The 19,759-nt window shown below is 33.4% G+C and overlaps 1 protein-coding gene across 1 annotated transcript in view; it reads left to right on the top strand.

The window, feature by feature from the left end:
* Nucleotides 1-3,240, top strand: part of LOC108358851 (uncharacterized) — an 84,120-nt gene extending 80,880 nt beyond the window's left edge. The window contains exons 3-4 of the mRNA XM_017610347.1: nt 206-499; nt 564-3,240. Coding sequence (XP_017465836.1) covers nt 206-499; nt 564-926 — 657 coding nt within the window. The 3' untranslated portion in view covers nt 927-3,240. The remainder of the gene's footprint in view (nt 1-205; nt 500-563) is intronic.
* Nucleotides 3,241-19,759: the final 16,519 nt, after the last annotated feature.

Here is a 19,759-nt window from a genome sequence, read left to right as displayed (position 1 = left end):
TGATCTAAGCTTATAAATGCCCATAATTTAATTAGTTTTCCAATAACAATTTCATTTATCAATCAAAGCTCATCAGCTTTATTTTTATTTGCCTTGGTTTAGTTTATTTGTATAGATAATTATGTGAAATAAAACCACTCGCTCTTAGTGTACCTAATATTCTTACTAATTACATTCAATTTCTTTAAATATGCTATAATTACAGCATACAAAGCGTACCGGTTGGGTACTGCGCAACGTCAGCGACCCTGAATCCATCTCCGGCCACATGTATCGCATGAGCATGATGACGTTCCTATTAGACGGCAGCGAAGGGCTCAATCAGATACGTTGCATGGAATTGGCGCTGGTGCACGATTTGGCGGAGAGTGTTGTCGGCGATTTGACACCGTTCTGTGGCGTTTCTAAGACGGACAAACGTGCAATGGAATTCAAAGCAATGGAAGACATTTGCAAGCTGATTGAACCACGGGGCAAGCGTATCATGGAATTATTCGAGGTATAATGTCATAATGGTTTAAAGTACTTTTATGATGTTTATTTATTGTATTTTTCCCTCGCAGGAGTACGAAGCGGGCGAAAGCGCCGAATCGAAGTTCGTTAAAGACCTGGATCGACTCGATATGATTATGCAGGCATTTGAGTATGAGAAACGTGATAAGTGTCTATTAAAACACCAAGAATTCTTCGATTCCACAGAGGGCAAATTTAATCATCCATTCATTAAGAAGCTCGTTGATGAGATTTATGAGCAGCGGCAGAGCTTAGCGCGCGCTGAAGGCGCTACGCCACCACCACCGGTGGTGGTGCCCGACATAGAAGCATTGCCCAGCGTCAATGGCCAAAGTAGTAGTGGCCACGACGTGGCACCGGCGCAGGCCACTATTGAGGATTCGCCAAAAAGCAATACCAGCGCCTCAAGTTGATTGCGCAGCGTGTAAAAGTGCGTACAACAGCAGAGGCAAGAGCGAACAGCTTATAAGCCATAGAAACTTGTTAGTCACGGAGTTTGACAAAAATAAAGAAATAAAATTCTTTCTTCTAATGGAGCAGAAATCGCTAAAACTTTAGGCGTATATAGATAGCTATTTAGTCTGTGTATAACAATTTACTTTTGTTTTGCACCACACAAACCAAATCAATCTTAATTTTTAGAGCAACTATCATTGTTGTTTCATTATTTTATATTTAAGTGCATGTAGTTTGAATTAACTTTATTATGTACGTGGTAGTAAATAATATTTTATTAACCACAGAATTACCTGTACGCTATGACAAAAGGTTGTAAAGCGAAGAATTTTAATTTTGTTTTTCTTTTGTTGTGTTATAGCGAAGACAGTTAAATATTGTAAACTTATTTAGCGATATAAGTAATTTACTTTTCCATGCCGCAGTTAGAATATTGTAAAAATTAAGCAAACAAACTGAAAAGCCATTTTATCTAAAATAATCTACAGTTTATAGTATCAACAACTAAATAATGAAATAATGAAAAATAAACTTAAAACTAAGAAAAAATAAATCTATATATTTAGCTGAAAGTTTGTGGAAATGGACTTAGCGTTAATCTCCAATTTCTCTTTAGATTCAAAATATTTTTTGCTCTATTCATGCAACGTGTGATAATTGCAATTTCAATTTCAGATTCCATTAAGGAAAGTATTTAGTTGTAGATACTACTTAACCTATGTGCTTTATTTTCCACTACTAATTTCTTCCCAGGTAAAATACAATCACCCCTATTGTGAGTGTCGACTAGTAGTAGATAAGCGACTATTAGTCGATGATGGAATATCCATGGTATTTTGAATGTCGTTTTCTCGTTCAATAAGTGAGTGTGAATAGTTTTAGTCGCTCATTATTCTACAAAAAAGAGTTGTGAAAGGATAAACTACTGATAACTTTTCACAGTCGCTTATTGACCAAGAAATGGACATTTACAATACCATGGAAAGTCGATAATCGGGTAACAGTCCTTTATCTACAATTAGTCGACACTCCCTATAGGGGTGAATATTTTCAACAAATATACAATTTTTGGATGATTAGGAGTAATCATTAAGAGCAGAAAGAGAAATTAGCTACCATTAACATTTGATATTTCCAAATACATATGCATGTACAAAGGTGTATACTGAAAGATTTGTAATTTGAAAGACAGTCGTAGGGTATAAATAAATGCAATGAGAATTAGATGTATAGAAGAGTATAAAAATAAAATAAAAACACAGACATTGTACGCATTTTAAGCTACATACGCATTAAACCACACCAAATTATTTTCTCATCGATGACCATCACCTAACTCTATTTTCATTTGAATTTTTTAAGCACTCCAAAGTTTTTGTTGTAGCTTTAAGTTTGTAAAACATATTATATCGCATGTAACTTAAGTTGAAATCTAGTGCGCTTGAAGCCAGCTCATAAACACATCTTAAAAGTTTGACATACGTAACTACGTATTCACACTTCTAAAGAAAAAGTATTTTATTAAAGCGACCCATACGTCTTTTATTTTGAGGTAGTCTGGAAGAAAATGGCTCTAATAACGAATATTAATCAAAAACTTTGTACTTGTGTTAAACTTTAAAAGAAATAAGAGAATTGAAACTCTTAAAACTTGCAATTCGTTTTAAAATATTGTAAATTGGTTCGAGTTTTAATCCAATAGTTCGCTCAATTTCATAAAATGTAATATTTTTGTTCCTAAATTTTAAGCCGAAACACTATATGAATAATCAAACACAAGGAAAAAATTAAATTCGCGAAAACACAACACAAAAAACTGCTTTTGTATTATTTTCTGGCGGGTCAATCTTATTTAGAGTGTGTATATAGTGAGATTGTTGATATTTTCAAAAATATCGTTTTTCGATATATCGAAGTGGCGATATTGAAAAAACCGTCGTATCGATAATACCATTTTGGAAATATCGATATATCGCACTAAAAATCATTTGAAATTTGACAGCATTATTTAAGAATCCTTGTTCAATAATAGTTTAAAATAAAAAGAAGAATAACTTACAGTATGATTTATTTTACATTTTCGAAATGTGAAAAATCTGTTGGCAGACATATATCAATCCTTAAAGCTCAGTTATGCAAGACTTAGACTTGACTTCACTTGTGTGTATGTATTTACACAAAAAAAAGCTTCACTTAGAAATTTGGAGAACTATAGATTTTTGATTTCTAAGTGCAAAGAGAGCCGTGAGATAATAATGCTGTCATTTAAATTTTTATTAAAATCCCTACAAATATGCCAAGAAAATATAATTTTTTGTATAAATGTAATTCATCTGGCAATCGAAAAACAAACTTTCAAATAAAGACAGAAAGAAATTAAAAAATCACTTTTGAACGCATGAATACATTTATTTTAATTGTAATTTTTTTATCTACATATTTTCAAACCAAACAAATTAAAAGTTAAAAATTTTGCGTGCAAATAAAAGTGCTGAGAATCAAGTAAAGGACAAAAGGTAATAGGTGACACGCTGAGTAATCGTTTCAAAGTTTCTAGGTAAATCAAGTAAAGTCTAAGTCTTGCATAACCCAACCTTTACATGTAAAAACTTTACCTGGCAGATTTCCAACAATTAAAAAATTTAACTATCAGAGTTTTCATCGTAAAATAAACTTAGGTAAATTTTGTAAGGACACATTTTTTAATATATAACGTTATATATTAAGCTGACCAACCACCCTCCCTTGAGGAGGATTGTCCTCCTCAGACGTGATTTCTCCATCTCAAAAATATTGTCCTTCTCTGTCCTCCTTTTGAGCGAAAATGTCCTCCTTGTCCTCCTTTTCAAGTTTTATAGTTATATTTAAAAAAAAAAATCGTGCAGAATATTATTATTTCCTAATCGTACACAATCATTATATTTAAAAGGAGTGTGTTAAGTTAAGGAGTAACTTAAATTAAAAAAAGGAGTGTACATTGTCAACTTTCAGTTAAATGATGTGAAGTTTTGATTCAACTAACCGCCCGTGAAAGTTGAACAGTGTAAACGCCTCTTAGCCTTAATTAATAATATTTAATACGGCTTTCCCGCGGCACCCCAATTACGTAGTTTGCTCTCTCATTCGTAATTCGCACTCTAATTACCCCTCGAGTTACGTAATTCGCCATACTAAATTTTGAGAGCGAATTACTTCATTTGTTGGTAATTCAGATCCAATTAAATACCATGCGAATTATGAACAAATCTCTGCTGTCTCTAATTTTAATCGGAAATTTGTAGACACCAGTTTACAAATCAAAACTGGCACTGAGTACGAAAAGTAAAGTTTATACATGTGTACATCACCAATTTAATACGGAAATTTATAAATTTTTAGCAATTACTTATTTGAACAAATTTTGTAGCAAAGAAAAAAACAAAACACAGAGATAGAGAACTATCTAATCTAATTAAGAATGCGCCCGTGGGAAAAGAGTAATTCGCGATCGTAATTGGAGGAGCGAACAAAGTATTTAATCCACGGTGCCGTAGGAAAGCCGTATTATCCTTTACAACACTGAAAGACTAGCTAAGGACGCGTCTTCACATTTGAAAATTATTTCCTACCATATCTCATTTTGTTTGCTAGATATGTATAAATTTTGTCAGTGGCAATATTTGTATATGGAGATTTTTCATTTTGATAAAAGCATTTGTAAGATAGCTTAAATTAAGGCGACCAGAATTTTTTAACATTAAGTAGAGGAGGACAAATTCTCCACACAAAAATTGTTTTTATATTTATTTTAACACACAAATAATGAATAAATTAACAATTCAAAGTTTCTCTAAACACAAGTCAAACAAGTTAATAGTACACAGCGTTGAATAATTATAAGACCGCCACATAAGTTTTGACTAATTATTATACCCGAGCGCACTTGTGCACAAGGGTATTATAACTTTGTTCACATAACGGTTGTTTGTAACAGGCAAAACGAATCGAGATATATATAGACAAATGTATACATAAATGATCAGAATGAAAAGAGAAATCGATTAAGCGGTGACTGTCTGTCCGTCCGTCCGTCCGTCCGTCTGTCCTCCCGTCTGTCCGTCCGTCTGTGCACACGATAACTCGAGTAAAAATTGAGCTATCGTAACGAAACTTGGTACGTACACTTCTTTCTGACGTAGNGTCTCGATTAAGCGGTGACTGTCTGTCCGTCCGTCCGTCCGTCCGTCTGTCCTCCCGTCTGTCCGTCCGTCTGTGCACACGATAACTCGAGTAAAAATTGAGCTATCGTAACGAAACTTGGTACGTACACTTCTTTCTGACGTAGGACGGATGGTATTGAAAATGGGCGAAATCGGACAATAACCACGCCTACCTCCCATATAACGGTAATTTTCAGAAATACGAAAACTGCGATATTTTAGTAACTACTGAAGATTATTCACTCAAAATTGATATTTACAATAAGTTTTAGATAAAAATAAGAATATTATAAATTTTTGGAAAATGGGCGTAGCCACGCCCACTTATGGTTACATGTGTATATCTTGGTAACCGCTGAACCAATTTCTTCCAAACTTGGCGCAGTTGTTGACCTTGGTATAGTATACGAAATGGCCGAAAATTTTTAAAATCGGACAATAAAAACGCCTACCTCCCATATAACGGTAATTTTCAGAAATACGAAAACTGCGATATTTTAGTAACTACTGAAGATTATTCACTCAAAGTTGATATTGACAATAAGTTTTAGACGAAAAATAAGAATATTATAAATTTTTGGAAAATGGGCGTAACCAATGGCCGAAAATTTTTAAAATCGGTCAATAACCATGCCCACATCCCATATAATGGTAATTTAGAGAAATACAAAATCTTCGATAAATGAGGAAATATTAAAGCTAATTTATTGAAAATTGATGCTTGCAACAATTCTTAACCAAGAAATACGTTTGTGATAAAATTTTGGTAAATGGGCGTGGCACCGCCCACTTATGATCACATATATGTATCTCGGTAACCGTTATACCAATTTGTACCAAACTCGGTATGGTCATTGTGCTTGCCACATAAAAGCAAAATGTTGAAAATTATTGAAATCGAACTAAAATTACGGCCGCTTTTTATATAACGGTAAATTTCAGAAATACTTGAAACTTAAATATTTCGAAATTTAAGGACGCTAATTTACTCAAAATTGGTACACCCCGGCTTACCATGTAGCGGTAGCTTTCTTAAAGGTGAAAAACATATATTTAATACTTGCGCCGGGTATTTAATGTTCGGCTCCGCCCGAACTTAGACTTTCTTACTTGTTTTTAAATTATTTAATTGTCATTGTATTATTTGCAAAAGAAATTGCTTTTGTTCTTCGTCTTTCGTCAAGTTTCGATTATAATTTTGTACCAACGCTACACCTCGTCCAGCAATATCATTAACATATTTATCTAATATTCTTCATCTTCCCTAAGACAACCAACTTCAGGGTAATTTTAGAGAATTTAATCCCCTACTAGAAAATGCTCTGAAAAACTTTTATCCCTTTTTTATAACCTCTTTAACGGTTCAAAATGTATAACATTGTTAATCAAATCTTTTTTACATGTTATTTACATAGGAAATTGCAAATGCTCACCGACACCTTTTAAAATTGAAATAAAAATTTCCTTCTCAGTAAATAGATAATAAATTCGCTAGATTAGTTATTTTAGACCACCCTACTGGTTTAAAGTAATAAGAATAAGAGGCAAAATTTCCCGGAAACCCACGGCACCGTAAATACTTTGTTCGCTCCTCCAATTACCATCTCTGTGTTTTTTTTTCGCTATAAAATTTATGCAAAATGTAAGTTACTGCTAAAAATTTATAAGTTTCCGTATTAAATTGGTGATGTACACATTTATAAACTTTACTTTTCGGACTCAGAAAAAGTGCCAGTTTTGCTTTGTGAACTGGTTTCGATAAATTTCCGATAAAAATTATAGACGGCAGCGATTTGTTTGTAATTCGCATGGTAATTGGATCTGAATTGCCAGCAAATGAGGTAATTCGCTCTCAAAATTTTGTATGGCGAATTACGTAATTCGAAGGGAAATTGGAGTGCGGATCATGAATGAGAGAGCAAACTACGAAATTGGGGTGCCGTGGGAAAGCGGTATTAAATATTATTGATTAATAGCCTATTTCCACCAGAGGCTTAACTGCAGTTATGAGTTCAGATAAGTTCCAAGAATTTCAACATGGGGTGAGCGGCAATTTTTATTTCTTACAGGTCTATTTGCACTGGTAATAAAAATTTTGTAACCGGTATATAAAGTTCCTGTCAATTTTTAAACCGTTTTAGCATTCTGTGTCCTCTTGTAACCGATAAAATTTGTTACCATGTCATACGCTGGTAACAAAATATTGCACCATGAAATATGCAATGCAAAAATTTCCACAATTCTTCATAGCTGAATTGCTAAATATTTTAACTGCATTACCGACGTACCTAGAATGGCGGTGACAAGAACTAGTAACATTTCTTGGTAATAAAAGTTTTCAGTTACAAGATCTTCCTTAACGTGCAGAATAGGCCTGTTAGTGTTTGCTTTTGTCCTTTCGTTTGCTTTACTTTGTAGGAGGAATTACCCCCTTCGAGTTGTAATCTCCTTTTTGCAATAGGCTTAAACTGCAGTTAAGACTTGGTGGAAATGAGCTATAAGGCAAAAGTTTTCATCACTTAGCTGAAAGTTGAGCAATATAAACGCCCTTTAAATACAACGATTGCGTACGATTACGAAATATGTAATAATATCTAGTATTAATTTTTTTTTTAAATTTCATCACTGCTATAAAACTTGAAAAGGAGGACAAAGATGAAATTTTTAATCAAAAGGAGGACAGAGAAGGACAATATTTTTGAGGAGGACAAATCGCGGTTGAGGAGGACAATCCTCTTCAATGGAGGACGGTTGGTCAGCTTACTTAAATCAAATATGTTCATTGCATTGGAGCGCAAATATGCCTAATTTTTTTAGAAAATGTGTTATTTCACACCCAAGTACATAATCAAAAATAACACAGGCCCAGCTGCGGATCCCGACTTTTTTTTTGGGGGTTGTTTTCCGGGTAATTTGTCACTTATTCTTATTTCTTGTATATACATATAAGTATATTAGGGTGATCCAAAATAAATAAGCTAGCGAATTGATGGCCTTAAAATGACATATTTACTGGGAAGGAAATTCTCCCATCTGGAAAAATTTTTATTACAATTTTACAAGATGTCGGCGGGCATTTGAAATTTTCTACGTAAATAACATGTAAAAAAAGTTGTTTTCATTAAATATGTTATAACTTTCGAACCGTTAAAAAGTTATAAAAAAGGGATAAAAGGGGTTTCTAGGCATATTCTTGCAGGGCTTTAAATTCTCTAAAGATTACACTGAAGGTATAGCGTTGATACAAAATTATAGTCGAACTTCGGCGAAAGACGACGGATTTTATTGACGAAAGACGAAGAACAAAAGCAATTTCTTCTGGAAGTAATACAATTTCAATTAAATAATTTAAAAATAAATATAAATATAAACAAGTATGGTTATGATTACGGTGACCATCCGTCCTTTATTATACGGGACAGTCCTCTTTTTTGACCCATTGTCCTGGTAATTTATTTATTTTATACGGGACGCCAAATGTTCTGTATTTCTTTTAATGCCCTGTATTTGTCCCGTATTCAGTACTCCGACGCATTAATAGCTCATTAAAATGGCATGCCTATGAACGAGCTTTAAGTGATGCTGGTATATAATCGTAATTTTCTTTATAAAAAGTTTTCCTAACAAAAACCATCTAATACCAAATACTTTTTGCAAAAACTATAAAAATTAATTCTACAATGTTTCACCAAAATTTCAAACTTTTTAATTTTAATCTTTAGATTCAACAATTTTTATTGAGGCTGTTTTTAATGAAAAACCTATTGTGGAAAAGCAACAATAATTTGAAAAAATGGTTGAAGTGATAGCTATTTCGGAAATCACCACATTTCCTCATCAGACTTCTTTCAGTAGGATTCGACCCTTTAGAAAAAAATTTGGTTTGCAGTTTTGTAACTCATTAAAATTGAGTATAATAAAGTGCGAGTGGAAAGTGCTGCTCATGTGCTTCTCTTTCAAAAAAAAGGTCGAATCAGTTCGCAGTGATTCCAAACGGAAGCATAAACAAAATTTCAACAATGTGGGGGTCTTTATTAGCGCAACAGAAGCCAAATCAACAATTTTTAGAATTTTTGTCTGTCTGTATGTTTGTACGCGCATCACTCGAAAACGAATGCATGGAATCGAATTCAGTTTCACCGATGTATCGCTAGAGGTCTACACTGAGAAAAAGGATTAGTTTCGACAACTAAAGATATTTAGTTTCCGAATTTTGGCAATATTTGGAAACTGTTACCAAATCTAGGTTACCATTCATCTAGGTTGTACCAAATCGTTAATTTAGTTGAAGGCTTTGGTAAATACTAATAAATATTTTTTTGAAACATATTTCTACAAATTCCATTCAACTTAACGTATGGTTCATAAAAGGATGTCATTAAGCTCTGCTAATACAGATAAGCTTTCTTTCAACACATGGTTTAGTCATAGTTACTAAATCTTAGTTGAGGCAACCACGATTTGGTTTGAGAGCGGAATATATTCATGCTTGTGAGCCACCCCTAAAGAATGCTGAGCGTTCTGTAAGAACACGTGTGTTTCACATACGAAAAGCGCCAGCTGAGCATTGCACACAGTCCCACTCATCGTTGCCACTCGCCAACATTTTTTTCTACCAAAATCTCTTAAGAAAAGTTACCAAAAGTTACCAAATCTTCACTACCAAAATCTTCAATTCTTCAGTGAGAAAAAAAACTATACTGAACTAGTGGTACCCCGGTGTGCTTCTCTACACCAAATATTGAAAAATCCTGGAATTTTTCTATATGAAATTTTTTTTTTACTATATTGAAGCCATGTTTATACTTGACTTAATTTATCCGAAGAAAAAATAAACACAGCACATCATAGCAAAAATTTTGCACTATGTTTTCGATTTTTCATATATCTGCTGTTGTACCATATACGTGGTCCATGTGACAGACATAAACTGCCATATATCCCGCTTGACCGAATTCGGACACACTTCACATAACCCATCTGCATGATAGTCCGAATATAGCGTTTAAATTTGGTAGAATTCGGGCACTTCGTTTTTTATTTAAGATGGGAGGTGCCCCTTTTCCAATACCGCACATTTTTTCTTCATAAGTATGGAATTATTTCATATGTCTCTATACCAGTTTTCAGTAATCTACCATAAATATTTCAAGAGATATACCAGATGAAAATTTTTGTTAGTATGGGTGATGCCATGCCCCCTTTTCCGAATTCCGGGAAACTATGCCGTATGAATTTGGTTGAAATCATGCACTTATTTTTTATATATAAGATGGGAGGTGCCACGCCCTCTTTTCCAATACCGCCCATTTTTCTCCATGAGTATGGAATTATTTGATATACCTCTATACCAATTTCCAGTACTCTACCACAAATATTTCAAGAGATATACAACATAAAAATTTTAGTTAGTATGAGAGGTGCCACGCCCCATTTTACGAATTAGGGCAAACTTCACATAAACCATCTGCATGATAGCCTGAATATGCCGTATAAATTTGGTTGATTTCGGTGAAGCTGTTCTCAAGTTATAAGCTCACACCACCGTGTATTTTTATACATTAGATACATATGCCACGCCCCCTTTTCCAAATTTGGGCAAACTCCACATAAAATATCTGCATGATGGCCCTAATATGCTATATAAATGTGGTTGAATTCGGTGAAGCCGTTCTCAAGTTATAAGCTAACTCACAAATTTATATATATATAAAATAGAGGCGCCACGCCCCCTTTTCCGAATTCGAGCAAACTTCACATAAACCATCTGCAAGATAGCCCGAATATGCCGCATAAATTTGGTTGAATTCGGTGAATCCCTTCTCAAGTTATATGGTCACGCCAAAAACGTTCACTTAATTTTATATTTAAGTTAGTATGGGTGGTGCCACGCCAAAACACACCAAAAACGTGCACTTATTTTTATATATAAGATAACACTGCTATATTTCAAAACAAATATGTATATACCTACAGCCCGGTTCTGAGTACTTAATAAATTCAATATTTTTATAATTTGTCAATTTTTGATTATTTATCAAGAACTCCCAGTTCTAGCACAGAAGTTTAAATCTATTTTCTTGATAAATGATCTAGATTGAAAATGCTATTGACAATTATAATAATTTTTTTTAATAGAAAATATTTTTCTATCAATTAATTACTGCATGTGCCGTTATCATTTTCGTTGTTGGTGTTTCCGACAGGGCAGGAGTATAATGTAATGTGGAACGATATTCAAACCGGTTTCGGCGTTGTGCCATTTTCAGTGTAATTTTTTGTTCGGAATGTGCCGATACTTGGACCTGCGACTCACGGAATGATAGCACCGGCACGCAAAAAAAGTGGCAGGTGCTTTTAACCGTTCGTTTGACTCGTACAAAATTTCGAGTAAATTGCGAAAATTGATAATTTTTTTGCTATTTTTTCTGTTTTTCATAATTTACTGAACGTCGAAATATATGTCGGTAGGTGTCGAAATACATGTCGGTAGATGGGTCTGGTAAAAAGCACGCAACATTTTTTTTTGGTGGAATAATCGAAACGATTTATCGTCCCGTTTCTGCCTTAACCACGTATCTACAATTTTTGGGAAAACTAATATTACCACTTATAACAGCTGTTTAAGCGTCACACTATTTGAAAATAGAACAAAGACTTAATGAGGGTTCTCACTACTGTTAGTGGAACCAGAAATATTAAGTAAAAAATACGTTTATTGTATCCTAGAGGAAAAAATTAAGCATTTTTTCTTACTCTCTCTAAAATACGTCTATTGCAAATACGAGGTTAAGGCAGAAACGGGACGTTATGGACCTTACCAAAAATTAGTTGTGTTTGTTTACAAATTATCCAGTAACTTGCCAGCAACTTTCCAGTAACTTTATTTCTAGCAATTTGCTCTCGTAGAAAAAATTTGTAAAAAAGTACGCGAACGCTATTCCTGTAGTAATTTGCAAGTTTCATGAACAGCTGATAAATTGGTTGTTTATTCGCAGCAAATTCCTAATAAAAAAATATATTTTATATTTAAATAGGTTTATTTTGTGAAATTCAACAATAAAAACCCACAAACAGTTTCCTTATTAGTTTAAATGCCATCCAGCAACATGCGTTCAGCTGTTTTTCGTACTGGCAAATTCTTACAAGTAAAAATTTATCCAAGAAAATCCCGTAAAAACTTGGAACTTCAACTGTCATTTTTCGCTCTCTCAATTTCCCCTACTTTGCAAGTTTTTGCGTTCGAAAACGCCAAAACATGAAAATTCGTAAAAACTTTTCCTGGATTTTACTGGAAATGAGTAAACAAACGCAATTACTGCCAGATGTCCAGTATTAAAATGTGGGGAGTAGAATTCAAAATTTATCACAAAAATTCGAAAGTTGTTTTAAAAGTGCAGCCCTTGGTGCTGCCACTGTAATTCAAATATTTCCAGTATTCGAAATGGCTCTAATTTAATCGAAGTAATTTTGTAATTACGCACATTCAAAACATAATTCATTTCTTTCTAGTAATGCAGATAAATGTTTAGTTGCAAATGTTACCAAAATGAAATAAAAGTTACCAAGTTACCAAACCGTTTAAAAGTTACCAATTTTGGTAGAAAGTTACCAATTGTGGCAACCATGGTCCCACTTATTAAATCGCTTAAATGGGCCAGTATCCCGACCATTGCATAAAAACGATTCAATCAATGAGACTGTGTGCGTGGAAATCATTGCTCCGCTACCGCCCAGCAAGAACGACCTAACGCATTCTCCAATACACTTACAAAATTGTCAATAAAAACCAACACATTTGCATATTAGCGATATCCATATGCCATTCTTTACGATATATAACACGTTATTCATCGCATAATAATATTTGATTGAAAAGAGACAACTACATATAGTATAATATAATAGCGAATTCCATGTGAAAGAAAGAGAAAACTACTCACACTTGAAACGATTATGCGTTAGATTTCTCCAGGAGCCCTATGTAAAATGATGCAAAGTTTTTGAATTTCTCACACAAACTTTTTGTAGTACTAGGCGTATATAACGCACTATTTAACAGATAGGGTTCTTACTGGGCGCTGTTCGTATATGGGTGAAACACGCGTGTGGTCACAGAGCGCTCAGTAAGCTATGGCATGTCGATTACTGCGCTAGGTAGAGATAGAGATGCAAACGATGCATCGATGTTTCTGAAACATCGATAACATCGGCTAAAAAACCGATGTTTACCATCGATATTTGAAAATTACTCAACATCGTAAAATTGGCGATATATCGATGTAAATTTTAACGATGTTTTAAACATCGACTTTAGTTTCGGTTCAAAATTGCCATTGCGTTCACATCTTTATGTTATATTCTTTGGGCTCTGTCACACGGTCAGTATTTATTGACGTGATCCAAGTATCGCGATATTTATTGACGGTGTAGTATGCAGTATTGATGGATCGTGATCCATATCGCAAAATTTCTAAAAATTTTGAAATCTGGATCGCGGATCGCAATACCGTCAATAAATATTGAACGTGTAGCACCTTCAAAACGCGATCCATACATTTCTTCAGTACATCTTTTACTCTCATAATGTAAACATCGGCTCTGCCTTCACTCTCGGGGCTTAAAATCTTTCAAAACAAATTGAACAAATCTTAAAATAATTGTGGAATGCATTATCTGTAAATCATACGTACAAAATAAAAATATTTTCTTGCGTCATAACAAGCGTTCAGCAAAAAAAAATATGCAAATACTGAGCGATAAATATTGAACATGTAGCATTCATGCGCGATCCATCAATCCATCAATATGGATCGCGATCCAAATATCGTATAATTACTGACCGTGGGACAGAGCCCTTTGAGTAAGCGTATTACGGGTGATGGCAGCCATGTACTTAATAAAAGCAATTAGCAACGTTGAACATAGGCGATTTCCATGACGTAGTTCAGTATTTCAATACGACTTAAGGTGAGTGTAAGTATTATCTGCGCGTAAACAGCAAATCTATTATGGCATTGGAAGGAAATCTAATAAATTCAAAAAACCACCCATTGAAATGTTAACAATGTAGCAGTTTAGATGGACACTAGGTTTTTCTTGAAATTTTAACAAGCATTAAGTCAGTTCCAGGTGTTTCAGGATTTGCAGGTTTTACAAGTAAAGCGGTTTTCGCCATTAATAAACCTTATGGAAGGTGGCGTACGTCAACAGCTTCCTGTAAAAACCTGCAATCATGAAGTACCTGTAACATACTTACAAAAAAAGAGAAACATCGGAAAATATCGATGTATCGATAGTTTTAGGGCGATTTTTTTCGGCATCGATGTTAGATGTTGGCTCTGAAAATTTGCATCCCTAGGTAGAGAAAGAAAAGTGTGTGCTATGACATGCCCATGACTTTCTCGTTTCAGTTTTGCCATCGCGCGGTTGTTTCGGTGGCGCATAGTTTAAGTTTAATAAAAATATAAAGTTTGATGCCAACCGGGGGTTTTCAGTGGATTATAATTCATGTGAATTATAATTTGAAAGTGTCTATTTAGCTAAGGAAAAAGCAAAGCATATACTTAGCTTCAGCAGATATTGACCTGGGTTTTCGCACGACTGTTCCTGTTTCATCGTTTGTTTTAGGAAATTCTTACCACCATATACATATGTATTATTTACTCTAGTAACTAATTATGTAAATATGTATGTATTTTTATGCTTAATATATGCAAATAAAAGAAGAAAGTAAACACAACAAACATCGAGTAATTTTTATTTGTGCAAACTGAAACTTTTTTCCAATAATAAACGGTTAGCTGATTCAAGTCTACGAGCAAGTTCACAAGATTAATTGAAACTTGTATCAACCAAAGCATTGTTTATATTTGCTCAACAATGATTTTATTCAACTAACAATATTGTCCATCAAGTAGTCGTTTTGTAATTATTAACAAATATACATTTGTCCCAACTAGAAGTCTTAAGTAAATTGCAGACTTTCGTAGAACTATGATATTTATTTCGCCATATCCAACTATGCCACTTGATCACTATAACCAAATCTTGGTTAATTATAACTAAATCCTTTTTCTGAGTGTAACTTAAAATATAGAAGAAACAAGTAAGAAAGTCTAAATTCGGGCGGAGCCGAGCATTAAATACCCGGTGCAAGTATTAAATATGTGATTTTCACCCATTCGAAACCTACCGTAACATGAAAAGCCGGGGTGTATCAATTTTGAGTAAATTAGTGTCCTTAAATTTCGAAATATTGAAGTTTCAAGCATTTCTGAAATTTACCGTTATATGAAAAGCGGCCGCAGTTTTAGTCCGATTTCAACAATTATCAACGTTTTGTTTTTATGTGACAAGCACAATAACTATACCGAGTTTGGTACAAATTGGTAGAACGGTTACCGAGATACATATATGTGATCATAAGTGGGCCACGCCTATTTTCCAAAATTTTATTATAAACGTATTTCCTGGTAAAGAATTGTTGCAAACATCAATTTTGAATAAATTAGCTTTAATATTTACTGATTTATAGAAGATTTCGTATTTTTCTAAATTACCGTTATATGGGATGTGGGCATGGTTATTATCCGCTTTTAAAAAATTTCGGCCATTTGGTATGCTGTACCAAAGCTAGGGTTGCCAGATTCTGAAACGGGGAAAGGAGTACATTTCTATTTTCGATAGAAAAAAAGCAGTACAAAACATAAAAAGGAGTACAATTTTTTTTTAATTTTTTGTGCCATTTATTATTACAAATTACCATTAATTAGGTACAAACAAATAAAGATATCATAGAAAACTTCTTCAAACCAACAATAAATGTTAAAAATGAATAACTTAATTCTACAAAAGAGTTCCAGACTCTTCCTGAATATGTGGCCCCTTTTTTAATTTAAGCCTTATAATTAATTAATATTTTTCTGATTTTTATACCCGAGCGCCCCCACCTGGCTACGACCATGCTTATTCAGCGTTTTTTCTGCATTTAAAATGCAACATTTAGCACTTTCGAACATATGTTTTCGAAGAGCGTTCATGCTATCGCATTTAGCAAAGGTACATTTACGCGAGTTCGAAATCTTATGCTTTTGACAAACAGCCGTGTTCTAGTTACTTATTCAGATCCATATCTATTACGATCAATGCTCACGCAGAAGATAATGTTCAAAAAACCCTAGTGAAAAGGAAAAGATAAATTTTAGACCAAAAATTCAATACAAAAACTTGAATTGTTTTAACCATAACCGAACATTTGTTTGTGTATATATTCATTTGTCGGTGCTGTCAATTAAATTTTCCTTACTTAATTAGGAAAAACAAGTAAGAGCAGCGCTGTCTTCGGCTATGCCGAAGGCTTCATACCTTTCATGAACATCTGCAAATTTTACTTCGACAGATTACTGCTTTTGAATACATCTGTATACATCGATAGAGGAGTTACATACTTATATAAAAAATCGCATCTAAACAATCAGAGGTATGGAAGATATACTTTATATGACACCAATCTAAGTGATTTTCACCGCTATGTGATCGGTATTAGGGCATTCGCACGAGGCGATTTTTCAGGCAACTTTTAGTTGAAAGCAAAAATCGCCTCGTCCGAACGGCCTTTCAACTAATCGCTTTCAACAAAGTTGGTCGCCAGCCAACTTTGAGCTCGTTCAATTTTTTTTCCATGCAACCCTGTGTTTGTTTACATTCTGTATCAGTGTTGGGAAATAAAATTGTTCCTTCAGTACGAAATCTATACAAAAAATGTACTTTTCGGCTATAAATTGCATATACTTTTTAATTCGCTCATATATTTTCTTAGTATATTCCCTCACGACCAATGATTTTAAGGTATTCATGAGAAAGTTTTATTGTTTATATACATAAGTTTACGTATTTTACACTTTTACAAATTGATTCCACGCGCACATGTACTGCATTTAACGCAAATATGTATGTACACATTTTCAGGTATACATCTTAACAAATAGCATATTTAAGTTATTATTAATGGAGAAAAGAGACATTTTCCTTTGTATTCAGTACTAAAATTTGACATTTTAATAGCACTTCAAGTGCTTATCAAAACTTGACAAGATTTGACCATTTATCTTATTATTATTAAATTTTAATTATTATTTTTAAATACTGTTTATATTTTAAGAAAAGCCGTACAAATCCAAGGTTCAAACTTTGTGCAACATTAAAATAAACTAACACACTTTCGTAAAAACTTCGAACTTTTTAATTCGATTTCCTAGATTTATTTTGAGTGTGCGGTTTTTTAGCGCATTAAATTTTATTATAACTAAGTTTTTTAAGATTTCTTTGATGAAGGTGTTGCTAATTTTCTGACAGCTGACATCGTCGACAAAAAAAATTACCAAGTTCAACGGTAAGTCCCAGCTACTTTAAACTTGCACTTTATTATACTAAAATTGAATGGGCTAAAACCCAAAGAATATTAATAACGCTCGAAATTTTTACGAAAGTATGTTGTCTTTTGGATGTTTCGCAAAGATTTCATCTTGGGTTTATACAGNGCTACTTTAAACTTGCACTTTATTATACTAAAATTGAATGGGCTAAAACCCAAAGAATATTAATAACGCTCGAAATTTTTACGAAAGTATGTTGTCTTTTGGATGTTTCGCAAAGATTTCATCTTGGGTTTATACAGTTTTATTTTATAAACAGATAATTAAAATTAAAGAATAATAAAATAAATAGTAAAATCTTGTCAATATGTGAGTGCCGTAAAGGTATTATATTTAAGAAAATCTCTTCTTATAACTAACGAAGACTTTGTTTCTATATGAAGCTGACTTAGACATTTTCTTTTAATAAAACTTAGTATCCAAAAGTTTCTTTAAAAATTTGCCTAGGCTATATTATGTATACTGGTTCGTTCAAGCCATTTTTCAAAACTTACAACGGTAAATACGAACAGGCGAACAAAAGAGAATACAAAAAATTTCTTGCTGTGAATTTTCAAAGCTTNCTTTTAATAAAACTTAGTATCCAAAAGTTTCTTTAAAAATTTGCCTAGGCTATATTATGTATACTGGTTCGTTCAAGCCATTTTTCAAAACTTACAACGGTAAATACGAACAGGCGAACAAAAGAGAATACAAAAAATTTCTTGCTGTGAATTTTCAAAGCTTTATATTTTTAGTATTGATTACAAAATTGTACTAAAAAGTACTGCGTAGTAGGAAAGTATATTGTAAATGAAATTGTATCCAACCAAGTACAATTGTACCAAAAATGCCAACACTGTTCTGTATACATACTTTTTCTTCTTTTCTACTTTCTTACTCTTATTTTATCTTTTAGCTTCGCTAAAAGCACTTCTACTAACGCTTGGCTTACCAAATTTACGCCAATTGATACAATTTTTCGATTTAAATTCATTTTCAATAATGTAAATAACGATTCGTGTTGAATCGAAAATCGCCTCGTCTGAATAGGGATGGCAACTTTTTCACTTTCAACTTCTCATTCAACTTCGTATTCAACTTTTGTTGCCTATAAAATCGCCTCGTCGAATGCCCTATATGTAAACCGGTAACACAATTAATTGGGTTTAGTTTCGTACATAAAGGAGATACATATATGGCAAAAACTGGTATCTTAACAATCAGTGCTATAGGAGATAAAGCTTATACAGCATAGATTTTGACGATTTTCACAGTAGACTTTGTATTATTATTTATAAAATATATTACGAAATTTATCGGTTTTAGCTGTTCAAATAAAGGAGTTTTACAGTAAAATCCCATATCTGAACAATCAGATGTATGGAATATATATGTTGTAGTAATCCGATCCTTGTTATTTTCACTGTAAGTATTCTGTTAATAATGAGTGAAAATGGTGCGAAATTTCATGTTCCTAGCTGCATAAATGGAGGAGTTATGATAAAAGACCTCATATCTGAACAATCAGTTGTATGGGGGCTGCAAATGTATACTTATATGATCAGAACGTCGAGCTGAGTTGATTTAGCCATGTCCGTCTGTCCTCTGTCTGTTTGTATGCAATCTAGTCTCTCAGTTTTCGAGATATCCGGATCAAATTTGTAGGTGGGTGTATTTTTATAATGATTAATCATTTGTCGGAACCGGAAGAATCGGACCACTATAACATATAGCTCCCATACAACTGGTTGTTCAGATATGAGATTTTTCATTATAACTTCTCCATTTATGCAGCTACGAACATGAAATTTTGAAATACTTGCACCCATTATCAACAGAATACTTACAGTGAAAATTAAAATATCGGGTCACTATAACCTATAGCTCCCATACAACTGATTGTTCAGATATAAAATTTTGCGTTATAACTCCTCCATTTATATAGCTAGGAACATGAAATTCCGCACTGTTTTCAATAATTATCAACAAAGATCTTACAGGAAAATAAAAAGATCGGGTAACTATAACCTATAGCCCCATACAACTGATTGTTCAGATATGAGTTTTTCTATAATTCTTCATTTATGGAGCTAGGACCATGAAATTTTGCGCTTTTTCACTCATTACACAGAAACTTACAGCGAAAATAACAAGATCGGGTCACTATAACCA

Source organism: Rhagoletis zephyria, unplaced genomic scaffold (genome assembly GCF_001687245.7).
Source record: "Rhagoletis zephyria isolate East Lansing unplaced genomic scaffold, Rhagoletis_zephyria_1.1 Rzeph_scaffold_00305, whole genome shotgun sequence".
Taxonomy (NCBI): domain Eukaryota; kingdom Metazoa; phylum Arthropoda; class Insecta; order Diptera; family Tephritidae; genus Rhagoletis; species Rhagoletis zephyria.
The sequence above is the reverse complement of the archived record's forward strand: the minus strand, read 5'-3'. Positions and strand labels throughout refer to the sequence as shown.